Source organism: Ambystoma mexicanum, chromosome 1q (genome assembly GCF_040938575.1).
Source record: "Ambystoma mexicanum isolate Mex_15411 chromosome 1q, UKY_AmexF1_1, whole genome shotgun sequence".
Taxonomy (NCBI): domain Eukaryota; kingdom Metazoa; phylum Chordata; class Amphibia; order Caudata; family Ambystomatidae; genus Ambystoma; species Ambystoma mexicanum.
The window spans coordinates 518,668,753-518,683,258 of NC_090922.1; the positions used below are offsets into that span (position 1 = coordinate 518,668,753).

Sequence of the window (14,506 nt, forward strand, 5' to 3'; positions counted from 1 at the left end):
GGGCAAGGGCCCAGGAGCAAAATGTTCTTGTAGCTGCAGTCAAGTCTTTGGTTAACGATTCGAAAAGGTGGGTGCAGAAGGTTAAAGACAATGTTACACGATGGGGGCGGCCAACCCAACAGGTAGGTAAAGGATTTAAAACGCCTTTAGCGCTACCACACGAAAAGGGAGGCCTGGCGGAACAAAGTATCTTAAAATGAAGAGGCTCCTGCATTGGCGGTTGTTCCTGGTAGTTCCTGTAGTTCGGGTGATCCAGCAGAGGAAGAGGGTCTCCCGTCGTGGAGGAAGGTTCGAGTGGCTGCACTACCCAGGGATGAAACCAACCACGGTGCTGCCCAACGAATAAAAGGTACGCTCCTTTAAATCGCGTTCCGGGTGGATGGCTTCTTGGCTATCCGGCCTCCAAGTGCTGGGCACTGACGATTCGACCAAGGCAGGTCCAAGAAGGCGATTGGTAAACTGGTTGGCCCCACCAGCTCAAGGGAAGAAAGCTCTTTCAGATGAAGATCTCCTCTCGTCGTGTGGAGAAGTGGTGAGACGCTGCAGCAGGGCTTCACCGTTGGTTCAGTCGTTGCAGATGTCTTTGACTTCTCTCTTCTTCGGTTCCTCAGTTCCAGTGGCGACGTCTTGCTCTTCCAGTCCTCAGGACCCTGCTTTTATGCAAAAAGATCCCCAGTCATACAGCCTAGCTGTCACTCACACAGTGGAGTGTTCATCTTGGCGGGAGACCCTCCAGCCGATCAGGTTAGAGTGCGACATGGGTTGCTGCGGCAACCTTGTCCAGGGGTCCTACCCCCCCTGCCCCCCACACACAATTGACCACCCCAGACTCAGTGGCGGCGCCGAAAAGAGGACTTCTTGGCAGAAGCCCGCCAAAAGGACAAAGGATCCCAGACCTGGGTTAGAAGTTTGGAGAAATAAAAGACACAAGAAAGAATTTATATTAAAGTTCTGGCAAATAAAACCTACCGGAGTAAAGTTATAAACCGGCGGTATGTTAGAGGCTGTCAGAAAAAGTGGTAGCCTCGAACAATGGGAAAATCCCATAGGGAAATATTTGCGGTCCAATATTTTCGGTAGTAACCACTGCCACCAGCCAAAACTTTTGAGAGAGGGACTGTACGGTACCCTCTCGAAAATGAACATAAGGGAAAAACTATTAACCCTTCCCAGTGCCTCCATAGTAAGATGGGTTGTACTGGTTTAGTTCATAAAAATTGACTAGTAAAGTCAATTGGGACTTTACATGCCCTGGGAGACAGTAGTCAGTTCCAGGGTATGGAGTCTGTTTGGGGGTCGCTACGACACCCCTGTGTCACTGAGGGTGCTGTTTAACACATGTGTAAAAAGATGGTTCCTATGAGGGTGAGATAAACCCCATAGACATTAAACACAAAATATAGCCTAGAACACACATAGCAAATATGCCTAAGAGAGTCTCACTCTTAGCAGGAGAAAAAAACAAACCCTTCAAATCCAGCAAAGCTGCTGGGGGACTCTATAGGTAAGGGAAATTAGCCATAGAATGAGAATTCTCCCTAACAACCATCTCCACCGATCGATGGGTGCTGAACGCTCTCGCCCACCGACACACTTTAGAATTTCAGGGCCATGTTAAGAAAAGGGGCGATAGAGCTGGTTCCACAGCGACTCTGGCGCTCCGGAGTTTACTCAAGATACTTTCTCATAAAATAGAAGACTGGGGGCTGGAGGCCCATTCTCTACGTACGATGACTCAACTACATAAAGTCCCAGAAGTTAAGGATGGTCACGCAGCAGGACGTGGTCAGCCAGCTGGAGGAGGGAGACTTTCTGTCATCGTTTGATCTAGAGGACGCCTACTTACACGGCCCCATACATGAAAAGCATCGCAAGTTCCTGCGCTTTGTTCTACAAGGGAAGCATTACCAGTTTGACGCTCTTCCTTTCGGATTGAAGTCAGCGCCCATAGTCTTCACCATGTGCCTACCCCTGGTGGTGGCCCATCTACGACTACAGGGGGTGCATGTGTATCCTTAGCTGGACAACTGGCTCATCCGGGACAGGTCAAGTGACATCGCCCTCGATCACAATTCTCAGTGAATTATGGCAATTCCTGCTCGACTCCATTGCCTGCACTTCCTGGGATCCAGGTTCAACACTATGTCCTTCCTGGCGGCTCTATCGGAGGAGAGGATAGCGGACATTTTGGGCAAGGTGCAGCGGCTGTTAGCACTGAAGGTCATCATGGTGAGGCCATCAAGTCACTGCTCTGCATGATGTCATGCATATGCCTGATCCGGTTCTGCAGATTGCGGATGCGCCTCCTGCAGGAGTCCCTGGACGCCTGTTGGATCCAGGTGTCCGGAGGCTTCCACGACAGAATCGCACTGGACGAGGAGTTCCGTTGAGGGATAAGTGGGTGGGGCGTCTTACGCCTCCCTGGAAGGATGGGGAGCCCACACCGGGCGTCTTCACGCCTGAGGCCTATGGCTGCAGAAGGAGAAGACGCCACACATCAACGTAGTTGAACTACGGGCAGTGTTTTGGGCGCTAAAGTCGTTTCTGCTATCCCTCAAGGGCAAAGTGGTGAGGGTCTTCATGGACAATACCACCACGATGTTTTACATCCGTCAAGCAGGGGGGCACCAGTTCCCCAGGGCTCTCCAAAGAGGCTCAGGACTTTTGGCACTGGGCCATAGCCCAGGGGATGTTCCTCGTTCCTTTTCACCTGGCGGGAGTAAAGAACATTGTTGCCGACTCTTCTCAGCAGGGATATGCTTCCTTGCCATGAGTGGGAGCCTCGGCAGGATCAAGTGGACAGACTTTTCTGCCAGTGGGGCAATCCCCTGATTGATCTGTTTGCGGCGGACACCAAGTGCCGGAGGTTCGCCAGCAGGTTTCTCCAGCTGGGGAGCATGGGGGACACGTTCTCTTTCCCTTGGGAATGCCTGTTTCTGTACGCGTTAGGCCCCACACCCCCCCGGTGCCATTACTGCTACAAGTCATCAGTCAACTCGGACAGTACCAGTGCAGGATGATTCTCATTGCACCAGTGTGGCGGAGGCAGGTCTGGTACTCGGACCTTCTCAGCATGTTGGTGTCCCCTCCAGTCAAGTTACCAGTGGTCGCGGATCTGCTCGCCAGGGAAGGAGGCGCAATCCTGCACCACGAACCAGGATCGCTGAACCTGAAGGCCTGTCTACTGTAGCCTTAGAGTGTGGTGCTTACGAGCTGCTGGCGGACTGCCGGGAGGTCCTTGCCATCGTCAGGGCGTCGTCGACTCTTAAATTCTACAGACACAAATGGAAGTAGTTTGAGACTTTGTGTCGCTCGCGGAAGATTAACCCTCTGAGTGTTACAGCCCCCCCAAGTTTGTCCGTAATTGTTGTCATTGGCAAAATTGGGGCTGGTGCACGCCTCCATCAAGGTGCATCTGGTGGCTATCTCCCGCTACACCCGATCTCCAGGACGGTCTTCACTTTGGTCGCACTTTCTAGTCAAGGAGTTCATCAATGGACTGTTCCATTTGTTACTGCCGGTGAAGGCACTGATCCCGGTGTGGGAACTCAACGTGGTATTGACTAGGCTCATGGGGCCTCCATTCGACCCTTTGCATCAATCTCTGCTCAAGTTTCTGTCTAGGAAGCCAGCTTTCCTCATGGCCATCACCTCTGCCCGAAGACTTGGTGAGATCTAGGCCTTGTCCTGCAAGCAGCCTTAGTTGACTTTCCACGAGATGAGGTTGGTGCTGCAGGCGCACCCCTCCTTCATGCCCAATGTGCCGTCGGAAATTTCATCTCAACAAGCCCTTGGTGTTACCTGTGTTTTTTCCGGCGCCTTCGTCGCCGGGTGAGAGGAATTTGCACTTGCTGGATGTGGCTCAAGCGCTAAAGTTTTATGTGGCCTGCACAAAGTGTTTCTTGAAGGCTTCTCCGTTTTTTGTGAACTTGGGCCCTGTGAACCATGGGAAGGCACTTTCCAAGGCTTCCATTTCCAGGTGGCTCTCGGCTGCATCACTCATTGTCACCGGTTGGCAAACCGACCGCTGCTTGGACGTCCGAGAGCCCATTCTACCAGATCGTTCAATGCGACAATGTCGTTCCTGTCTGGTGTGCCCCTGCTGGACATTTGCAGGGCTGCTACGTGGAGGTCGATGCACACCTTCACGAAATTCTACTGCGTCGACAGGGATTCCAGGGAGTAGTCTAGTGTCTGCCAAGCAGTGCTGTGCAACCTGTTAGCTTGAAGGTGAGCCTCGTGAGGAGGTAAGAGTACTTGCTTCTGTTGAGTCTTGCCATCGCCTGTGGTTGTGTAATCTTGTACTGCTATGTATTCTTTATTCATGAGCATGTGAATCCATGCCAGACCCATGCTGGAGAAAGGAACAAGTTACTTACCTGTATCTGTTGTTCTCCAGAATGGGTCTGGCATCGATTCACATGCAAACCCTCCCTTCTGCCCCTCTACGGCTCTTCTTGGTCATACTGCCACTTTACGTGCAACCAAATCTGAAGATGGCTGCCAGAGGAGGCACTTGGGGAGAGAGCAGTCATTGACTGGGGGCAGTATGACCCAGAGCTCAGTGATTGGTTTATAGGAGAAAGAGAGTTTATAAACAAAAGTGAAACTGTTTTTTTCTTTTACCAAGGATTCCTGGCCTGATGACGGGGAATATTCATGAGCATGTGAATCCATGCCAGACCCATGCTGAAGAACAACAGTAAGTAACTTGTTCCATTCCTGTACTCTCTTTACAAATAATTCACTCCTGCTGTCTACCACACCGATGGGACTGCGTCGAGCGACTGCCATATTCGAGGAGTGTAGAAATCTGGGATTGGACATTAGCGCTTCAAAAACGAAGGCTATGGTTTTTCCCCTAAAAGAGCTGGGACCAAGGCTTTGAAATTGAAGGTGGGCGACATCATCCTCGAACGGGTGAATTGATAGGACTACCTAGGGGATCCGATTTACAAGCAGGGCGTTGATGGGAAAAACCAGGTGTTTAAGGCGAACACAGTGCTGCAGAAAAACAGTGGGGCATTAAAGGCTACTTTGCAAGGCATTGTAAGGGCGCTATAGGCCCGGCTCTTAGCTTGTACCATGCCCAGGTCAAGGCGTCAGCAAAGTATGTGGCCGAGGTCTGGGGTCATGCAGATAGATCATCCTTAACAGCTAAGGAGAATACATTTCTGAAAGCGATCCTATTGCTTCAGTAAAGCACCCCGACCAGATACACTCGCATGGAGTGTGACCTACCCCTTGTTGGTGTAGAACTAGTGATCAGACCAGTACATTATTGGGTCTGGGGAAACCAGGAGTTGGGGCGCTACCGTGAGATATTGGAGCATGTACTTTCGCTAGGGGGCTGTCATAAGATTGGCTGGCTTGCTCACTTCAAAGAATGGCTTGCTCGGCTTGGTCTTTCCTCATATTGGTACGAGCCACAATCTAGTCAGGAAGACTCAATAGCCTGGCTGGTGGTAGCCTTTGAGAGATCTAAACTGACCAGAGCCATGGCGGATATAGGGACCCAGGGCCTGCCTACCTAGACGTAAAGCAGATGAAGGGTTGTGAAAACGACCTGGATATAATCGAGCCGGCATACGCTCATGCTCTGTATATGCGTCTGCGCTTAGGTTCCATACCAGCACGGGACCACACTAGGAATTGGGTTGGGTACAGTAGCCCTAACTGCTCACAGTGTGGCAATGATGTGGAAACCATTGCTCATTTCCTTCTAGTATGTAAAAACGTTAAGGACCTCTGAATGAGGTATTTGAAACCTCTCTTTAGGTTACATCATGTCGAAACAGTTTAGGATGCGCTGCAGTTTTGTAAGATCTCCTCTGACTTGAATGTGGTTAATTTGGTTTGCGAGTAGATCCATATAGCCTGGATAAGAAACCTGGTACTGTAATGCAAACGTTTCTAGTGTACGATTAACTCCGAACACATACACAAGCGAATTCTGACCACCGGTGTCTAGCAATATAGACATCAGCAAATGTAGTCCTCTTTGCTCGAGCCCTTCTGAAAAATGTATATTGGGCTTCTTATTGTTCTCTGTCACAAGTGCAAAATGTTCCAAATGTCTTAATTGCACCTTGTTTTTATTTGAGATCCATTCAGTATTTTATCGTGATCTTAACTTTGTACTATGTGTTCTAAATGTATAAATTAGCTGTATTGTGTACCTAAGGGTGAAGCTGAATAAAGGTATGATGATGATGATAAAGTAAATACGTAACTTACTTTAAAGAACTTTCAAAGCACCACCACAGCCTACTTCATCAGTTCAGAAATACCTTCCATGAATATACCTTAGTTCAGAACTTGTGACTTTTGGGCACAAGGCTATATATACCTTCATAGGATGGAGTGAGCTGGTATATGCGTCTGTTAACTATTTTGATTTTCCTGCTTCTGATTGCTCACCTGTTGGACACTGGTTTATAATTCTTATGCTATTCTATTTCTAAGGTGGAGTGCCTGGTATATATGGTTTGTGATTGCATTGCTTACCTGTGATTTTGTTTAAATACTTCTTGTGTACCTAAAAGCCCAATAAATAATTGTATTTGTATATACTTACTAACTTGAATTATTGGTGTTGTACTAACTCGCTGTAGCCCTAGACCACTCTCTCACTTTTCCCACACTACCTTGATTGGGTTTTGTCTAACCTCTGTATCTTGCCCTCCTATAATCCTCCCCTTGGGGCTGATTTTAGAAATCCATTTTAACAATGATTGTGTGGAAGGTTGGATTCCTCTTTGCTCTAGACTGGAATCTCTTGGAAAGTAATTCCATAATTCAGCTTTGCCTACCTTTTCCTCACTTGTCTGCAGTTTTCTCTTACTGATAAGTGTGCAGCCCGGTAACCTTGATTCTTGAGCTTGGGTTATACAGTCTGTATTTTGCAGGTCTACAATGAGTGACACGGCTCTTTCTGAGGGGAATGTTGCTAATGTGTATTTAATTATTTGGGGGCTGTGCAGTGCTGTCATCTTCCCTCTTCACACCACGTCTGCCGTGTGAAAGCAACACGACAGTGTAAATATGACATGACAAAGCACAATGTAACTATCCACTTCGATGAAACGAAAAGAAGTGAAGCTCCTTGAAAAATTGCCTTTTCAGTATTTTTGATTTTGGTTCTTGAAGGAACATTTAAAATAAAACCAGTATGGAAAGAAGTGGTATTGCAACAGGAACGTTTTTGTGTTGCAGGGTTGAAGGTTAATACCCTCCTCGTGGCAGACCAGTGTACCAAAGTAATCATATCAAAACACTATTGGGGTGGTAAAAAGAATTGGGATGTCTCCTTTTTCAAATTTGGGTTCATGCTAGTAGGTTTGCAATAACCTCTCAAAACACATTAATTTCTTCCAACGACTACTCCCAGATCTGGATTTTTAGTCAGCAGCCAAGCGGGCTTACATTAAAATCTGTGGACCCCGCATTAGTTTGCAATAACACCAGAATAGGCATTCTGACAGTTGAAGTGGGGAGTGCGATAAAAAAAAAATTATTAAAAAATAATAATTTTTTCCCAAAAATCAGGTTAGTGTTCAAATAATTCAACAGATATGTTCAGGGTCGAATTAAATTCAATGGGAACATTTGTCTCACAAGCTGGAATAATTCACCAACACTCTTCTATATTCTCACCACATACAGGATGCAGAAAGCCATCCACGCTGCAGGCGGTTGCAACTGAAAGATATCATTCCATTTGAGATGCAGAGGTTGACAAAGTATCCATTGCTGCTGCAGAACATTGCGAAGTGCACAGGTGAGGAGGGGCTGAGCAGGTAACCACCATGCAGAGCGAATACATTGTTTTCAGTTAACCAGGACCAAAAAACCCAATTTAGACCGCTCTGAGACCTCTCTGAGCAGTCTTTTTAAATCAAACTATCATGCCCCTGCCGCACAGGAGTGCATGCAGGGACTGATGGGCGAGGGAAGTCGCGGCTGCGAGGGAAGTGTTTTTGTGTGTGAAATGACACAGAATGTTTGTGTTGGGGAAAGTAGGGGGAAGGGGAGCGGGTAAAAATGTGTTTATGTGAGTGATGGAAAGTGAGGGGGAATGTTTGAGGCTGGGGAAAGGGGCAGCGCAGGATTAAAGGGTAGGTTTGGACTTGAAACCCCCGGAATTCATTGAAACCCAGCCGTCGTTGGAGAGAGTGAAGGGGTGTTGGTGGGATCGCCTTCCTGAGGGATAGGGGGTGTTTGGAGTGTGATAGTTATACATTTTGATGGCCACACAAAATCGGCCGAAATAAATCGGTAATTTTTGTGTTCAGCCTTCAAAATGAGGAAATATATCATATAGAACCAGTAACCTCTGCTTTTGCAGTTGCGTATGACCTATTGCTGTGAATAAATAGGAATTTCTGCAAAGTTTAGTGAGTAATTAAGCTGCAGGGGGTTTATAAAGGAGTGTGCTGTGTGTTGGGTAAGTCTTCCTGAAGTCCAATTATGGTTGGACTCTACAAGACTTTACCATTTGGTTTCAGGGCCCCAACTTCTAACGTAGGCCTGTACTACCCAAGGTTATTAGAATGGCAGAGCAGCCTGGCTTATCTTGAGAAATGCGAGCTGTAAATAAGTACAAAGAAAAGCAGAGCTTCTCCAGCATGGGGTCTGGAATGGATTCACATGCTCATAAATATTCCCCGTCGTCATGCTGGGAATCCTCGGTAAAAGAAAAAAGTTTCACTTACAACTGTCTTTCTCCTATAAACCAATCACTGAGCTCTGGGTTATACTGCCCCCTTGCCAATGACTGCCCTCTCCCTAAGCCCCTCCTCTGGCAGCCATCTTCAGATTTTTACAGCACATTCAAGCGTTGGGAGTCCTCATGTTTTGCTCCGAGAGCTTTTCTACGTTTTTGTGCTTTTTCGATAGTTTCTATTTTTGTCAAATAAAGCCTGTGTGCTCTTTCGTTACATTGACCAGCAAGCAGGGATGCGTTTATCGTCGTCTCTTAACGCCCCTCAAGGGCAAGAATTGTCGAGTTTCATTGAAGATTCCAGAAGGCCATCGGGCCTACACCGCATGCCGAACCATGTCGGAAGAGAAGGAGGCAGGCTCCCTCTTCAAGCTCCGCTCCAGCTGCGGATTGATGAACGTGTTTGTGGAGAACAAACACTCCCAGTGCCTCTACTATTTCCAGCCGGACCACAGGGAAGCGGATTGTGAAATCTGCCTTGGGTTCTCCAAGCGCACCGCCAAGGATTGTCACAGTAGGTTGGCAGCATGGTTCAACGCCAAGGCTTCTACCCCATGTGGCAAGCAGGGGCATGCCTCACTCAGGACTTCGAAGTCCTTTCAGGGCGCTCCATCCGTGGGGGCCCAAGATAAGGTCAAGCTCTGCGAGTCCGTTTCCATCTGGGACGCCGCACAAGCGGGTCCCGCGACAGGCAAGCCGCGTTCATCTTCCCATCTGCCTCCATCTCCAGTCATCGCTCTAGCTCCTCCTCGAAGAGGAAATCAGCTAACCCTGGTAAGCTGTGGGAGAAGCCGGAGAAGAGCAAGGCGCAGGGAAAGGTGTCAGACTTGCCCCCGAAGGCGCAGGTGGTCCAGACGAAGTCATCCTCGACGATCGAGCTGTTGGCAGCCACCCTCTCAAAGGCAAAAGGGGCTGACGTGGTCCAGGGGAACCTGGCGGCATCCAGAGTGGCCCTACTCCAAATCAGGCAATCGTCGAAGGAGTTCGGCGGAGGGTCCACCACATACCGGCAACCCTACCGGTCCATGACCCAAGAGGCCTACAGAGTCTGCTCCAAGACTTTCGCTTGCAGTGGCTGACGTCACTCCCAAGGTGGCACTCAGGCCCCGAATCAAGATTGAACCAGCCAGGATGTCGGGCCCCCAACCATGCAGCCCGGTCGGAGGCCGTCTGGTGGGCTTCGTCAGCAAGTGGGAAAAGATCTCCACAGACCGATGGGTGCTGGGCGCTCTCGCCCACGGGCACAGCAGAAGTGTGCGTGGATACCACCAGTGGCCCGGCAGGAGCAGCACATCCCTCAGCTCCTGCAGGAAGTACGTGCCATGCTAAAAAGGGGGTGATAGAGCTGGTTCCAAAGCGACTCCGGGGCTCCGGAGTGTACTCAAGATACTTCTGGGTAAAGAAGACCATCGGGGGCTGGAGGCCCATTCTAGACCTGCGTCACCTCAAAAAATACCTCAAGTCCCAAAAATTCAGGATGGTCCCGTTGCAGCACGTGCTCGGCCATGTGGAGGAAGGAGACTTCTTGTCGTCACTGGATCTGTAGGATGCATACTTTCACATCCCCATTCACGGGAAGCATCTGAAGTTCCAGTGCTTCGTGGTACAGGGAAGGCACTAACAGTTCAAGGCCCTTACCTTCAGACTGAAGTCGGCGCCCTGGGTGTTCACGAAGTGCCTGGCGCCAGTGGCGGCCAATCTGCGTCTACAAGGGATACATGTGTACCCGCACCTCGACGACTGGCTCATTCGCGCCAAGTCCAGGGAAGTAGCGGTCGAACACACGGAGAGGACTGTCCGTCTGCTGATGGAACTGGTGTTCTCCGTCAACTATCAAAAATCCTGCTTGATACCATCGCAGTACGCACTATTTCTGGGGGCAAGGCACAACAGTCTCCTGCCTGGCGGCCCCCTCGGAAGAGAGGATAGCAGCCATGCCGGGCAAAGTGCATTGGCTGTTGGCACTGTAGACCGCTGCGGTGTGGACCATCAAGTCGCTGCTCGGCATGATTTTGTTGTGCATTTAACTGATCCGGCTCAGCGAGTCCTTCAGGAATTCCTGAACGCTTGGTGGATCCAGGTGTCCGGAAGCTTTGTGGACAAGATTCTTCTCGACGAGGAATACCATCGAGCGATGAGATCCTGAGGACCCTCCCGAAGCAGGACGACGCAAGCTCGAGTCACCTCACCAGGGTGTTGGACTGAAGGAGTGAATTTAACCCATCCAGTGCCCAAGATCCGCAGTGGTGCTATTTGCCGGTAGCTGAAACCGCGAAGTGCCACTGATCTGAAAAGAGCCTGTAGCTGCCGCCGACCTTCGAACTGCAGTGCAGGAGTCCTCCAGACATCCTCCCTCTTGTCCCCACGACTGAGGCGCAGGAACCCAGGATCTGCAACCCTGCAACCAGAAAAGAAGCCAGCTGGATCCTCTTCTTCCAAACTAATGTACTGTGCTTGTAGTAGTTGCTTTTTGAAGAGTTGATCTCAGCTCTGACTTTCACAAGCCTAACAGCTCGTGGCCCAGCAGTCATTTTATACAAACTCTAACTTTGTGCAAGACTTTGTGCTATCTAAGAAGTCCCTCATCTCCATAGACATTGTTCAAATTGACTTTGGCTGTCCTGGCTCCCTGCAGAGTCTTCTAACCCATTGACTTTGATTCTAACTGTCCCTCATATGTGGTACATTGGTTTAACTGAGTATTGCAGGGAAAAGTTTTACCTAGACTTCATTGGGAGATTGAAAAGGGCTCACATGCTCTGAGAACCTGTTAACCTTTTTTCCTTACATTAACCTTTCCTTTTCACAACCTCAGAATTTTACCAAGTTCAAAAGTGATATATAAATGCTAATACTGTCCTAGTAGTTTGTCAGCCCTGGGTGTAGGCAGTGTGTATGAAGCATCTCTAAAGAGTATCTACTTGCTTATCTTGATTCTGATAGTGTTATGAAGTGTATTTTAATAGTTGCACATGGGCTGTTATTAAAGAATGCTTATTTAAAACTGACCGTTAAATAATTATTTTACTAGAAAACCCAGAGTGTAAGTGTTATTTGGATACTTGTATTTGTGTATTCTGATGCTACAGCTCACACATACCATCTCGAGATAAGTCTGGCTGCTCAGTTACTCTACCAACTTGTGTAGTGCAGACCTATACCAATAGGTGGGTTACTTAATACCAAGAGGACAAGACTGGTGTAGTCTCCCACAGGGTTACTGCATACAATCTTGACTAACACTACCGGAGGAGAGTGATCTCCACATCAATGTCCTGGAGCAAAGGGCAAGGTTGTGAGGGTCTTAACGGACAAAACCACCACAATGCTCTACATCAGGAAGCAAGGGGGTTCCAGATCCCCAGCGCTCTCCAGAGAGGCGCAGGACTTTTGGCACTGGGCCATTGCGCAAGAGATGTTCCTCATTCCTTTACACCTGGCGGGAGTCGAGAACACCAACACTGACTCCCTCAGCAGGGAGCTGCGCTCTTGCCACGAGTGGGCGCTTCGACAGGATCAAGTGGACAGCCTCTTCCTCAAATGGGGCAGACTGCAGATCGATCTGTTTGCAACGACGCCGAATTCCAAATGCCAGATTTGCCAGCAGGTTCCACCAGACCTGTTCATGTACGCGTTCCTCCCCGTTGCCTCTCCTGCTGTGAGTCATCGATCAACTCAAATGGTGCCGATGCAGGAGGATCCTTGTCACCCTGGCGTGGCTGAGGCAGATTTGGTACCCAGATCCTCTCAGCTTGTCAGCGTTGCCCCCGGTCAAGCTGCCAGTGGTCGCGGATCTGCTCACCAGAGGCGGCACAATCCTCCATCACAACCCTGGATCCCTGAACTTGAAGGCTTGGCTCCTGCAGCCTTAAAGTGCGGAGGGTATGAGCTGCCGCAGGACTGCAGGGAGGTCTTTGCCAGAACTTTGCTGACTCTTTGGTGCTAGGGGAACAAGTGGAAACACTTCGCAAAGTGGTGCCGGAAGCAGAAGATCAACTGTCTGAGGGTCACGGCTTCGCAGATTCTTCCGTACTTGTTGTCCTTGGCCAAGGCAGGCCTGGCACACGCCTGTATCAAGGTGCATCTGGCAGCTATCTCCCGCTACACCAGGTCTCCAGGACGGTCTTCTCTTTGGTCCCATCGTCTTGTCAAGGAGTTCCTCAAAGGGCTGTTTTGATAGTTCCCGCCGGTGAAGGCCCCTACCCCGGCGTGGGAACTGAACGTGCTGCTGATGAGGCTCATGGGGGATCCCTTCGAGCTTATGCATCAGGCCCCTCTCAAATTCCTTTCGTGGAAGACCGCTTTTCTCAGGGCCATCACCTCCGGCAGGAGGGTAGGTGAGATCCAGGCTCTTTCCTGCAAACCCTCTTATCTGACTTTTCACGACAAGAGGGTGGTGCTGTGTATGCACTGCTCCTTCATACCAAAGGTTCCGTCGGAATTTCATCTCAATGAGCCTTTGGTGTTGCCTGTGTTTTGTCCAAAACCTTTGGCACCAGCTGAAAGGACTTTGCACTCGCTGGATGTGGGTTGTGTGCTGAAGTTCTATGTCGCACGCACAAAGAGTTTCCGGAAGACATCTCAACTGCTCGTGAACTTTGGTCCTGTGAACCATGGGAAGGCCTTGTCCAAGGCTTCCATCTGCAGGTGACTCTGCGGCTGCATAACACTGTCACCGGTTGGCAAACCGACCGCTGCCCAGCCGTCCGAGAGCCCACTCCACCAGAGTGATTGCTGCGACAACAGCGTTCCTGTCTGGTATGCCCCTGCTGGACATCTGGAGGGCTGCTACTTGGAGGTCCACGCACACCTTCACAAAGTTCTACTGCGTCGACAGGGATTCCAGGAGGAGCCTAGAGTCGGCCAAGCAGTGCAGCGCAACCTGTTCGCTTGAGGTGAGCTTGTTCCAGAGGTAAGGGTGATTGCTTCTGTTGAGCCTTGCCACCTCCCTTGGTTGTTTAATGTTGTACTGCTATATATTCTTTATTAACGAGCATGTGAATCCAAGCCAGACCCCATGCTGGATAAGGAACAAGTTACTTACCTGTAACTATTGTTCTCCAGCATGGGTCTGGCATGGATTCACATGCGAAACCTCCCTCCTGCCCCTCTGCGGCTCTTCTTGGTCATACTGCCACTTTACGTGCTTTCCAAATCTGATTATGACTGCCAGAGGAGGGGCTTAGGGAGAGAACTGTCATTGGTTTGGGGCAATATGACCCAGAGTACAGTGATTGGTTTAGAGGAGAAATACAGTTTGTAAGTGAAAGTTAAACTGTTTTTTCTTTTACAGAGGATTCCGTGCCTGATGGGGAATATTCATGAGCATGTGAATCCATGCCAGACCCATGCTGGAGAACAATAGTTACAGGTAAGTAACTTGTTGCATACTTTGATCCAAAAACTTAACACTTCAAGTTATATCAAAAATAGATGTGCATTTTATCTATAGACAAGGCAAAAGGTATTAAAGAAATGCACTGTCAACTAATAACCTCAAACGCACATCAGGATAATATGAAGAAATAAAGTAAGTAGATCAAAATATAATCTTGCAACCAATCATGGATGAGTTCACATAGGTAGGTAAAAGCGTTTCTTGTAGTAACTTAACAATACTTTGGTTGTAGTACTAAGTTAGTTTGACTCAAAAAGAGCACAGGGACTTCGGAGAAGCCTCCCTGTATGTGCTCAAGCTGTTAGTGTTAGGCAAGATTGGATGCAGTAACCCTGTGGGAGACTACACCAGCCTTGTCCTCTTGGTAATAGGTAACCCACCTATTG

The 14,506-nt window shown here is 49.1% G+C and overlaps 1 protein-coding gene across 10 annotated transcripts in view; it reads left to right on the forward strand.

Annotated features, from left to right (window-relative positions):
* The window catches only part of ARHGEF1 (Rho guanine nucleotide exchange factor 1), a 1,792,426-nt gene that overhangs the window by 1,109,861 nt on the left and 668,059 nt on the right, over positions 1-14,506 (forward strand). For all 10 annotated transcript variants that reach the window (XM_069640923.1, XM_069640913.1, XM_069640921.1 and 7 more), the window contains one exon: positions 7,666-7,780. In XM_069640923.1, the coding sequence (XP_069497024.1) occupies positions 7,666-7,780 (115 nt within the window). The remainder of the gene's footprint in view (positions 1-7,665; positions 7,781-14,506) is intronic.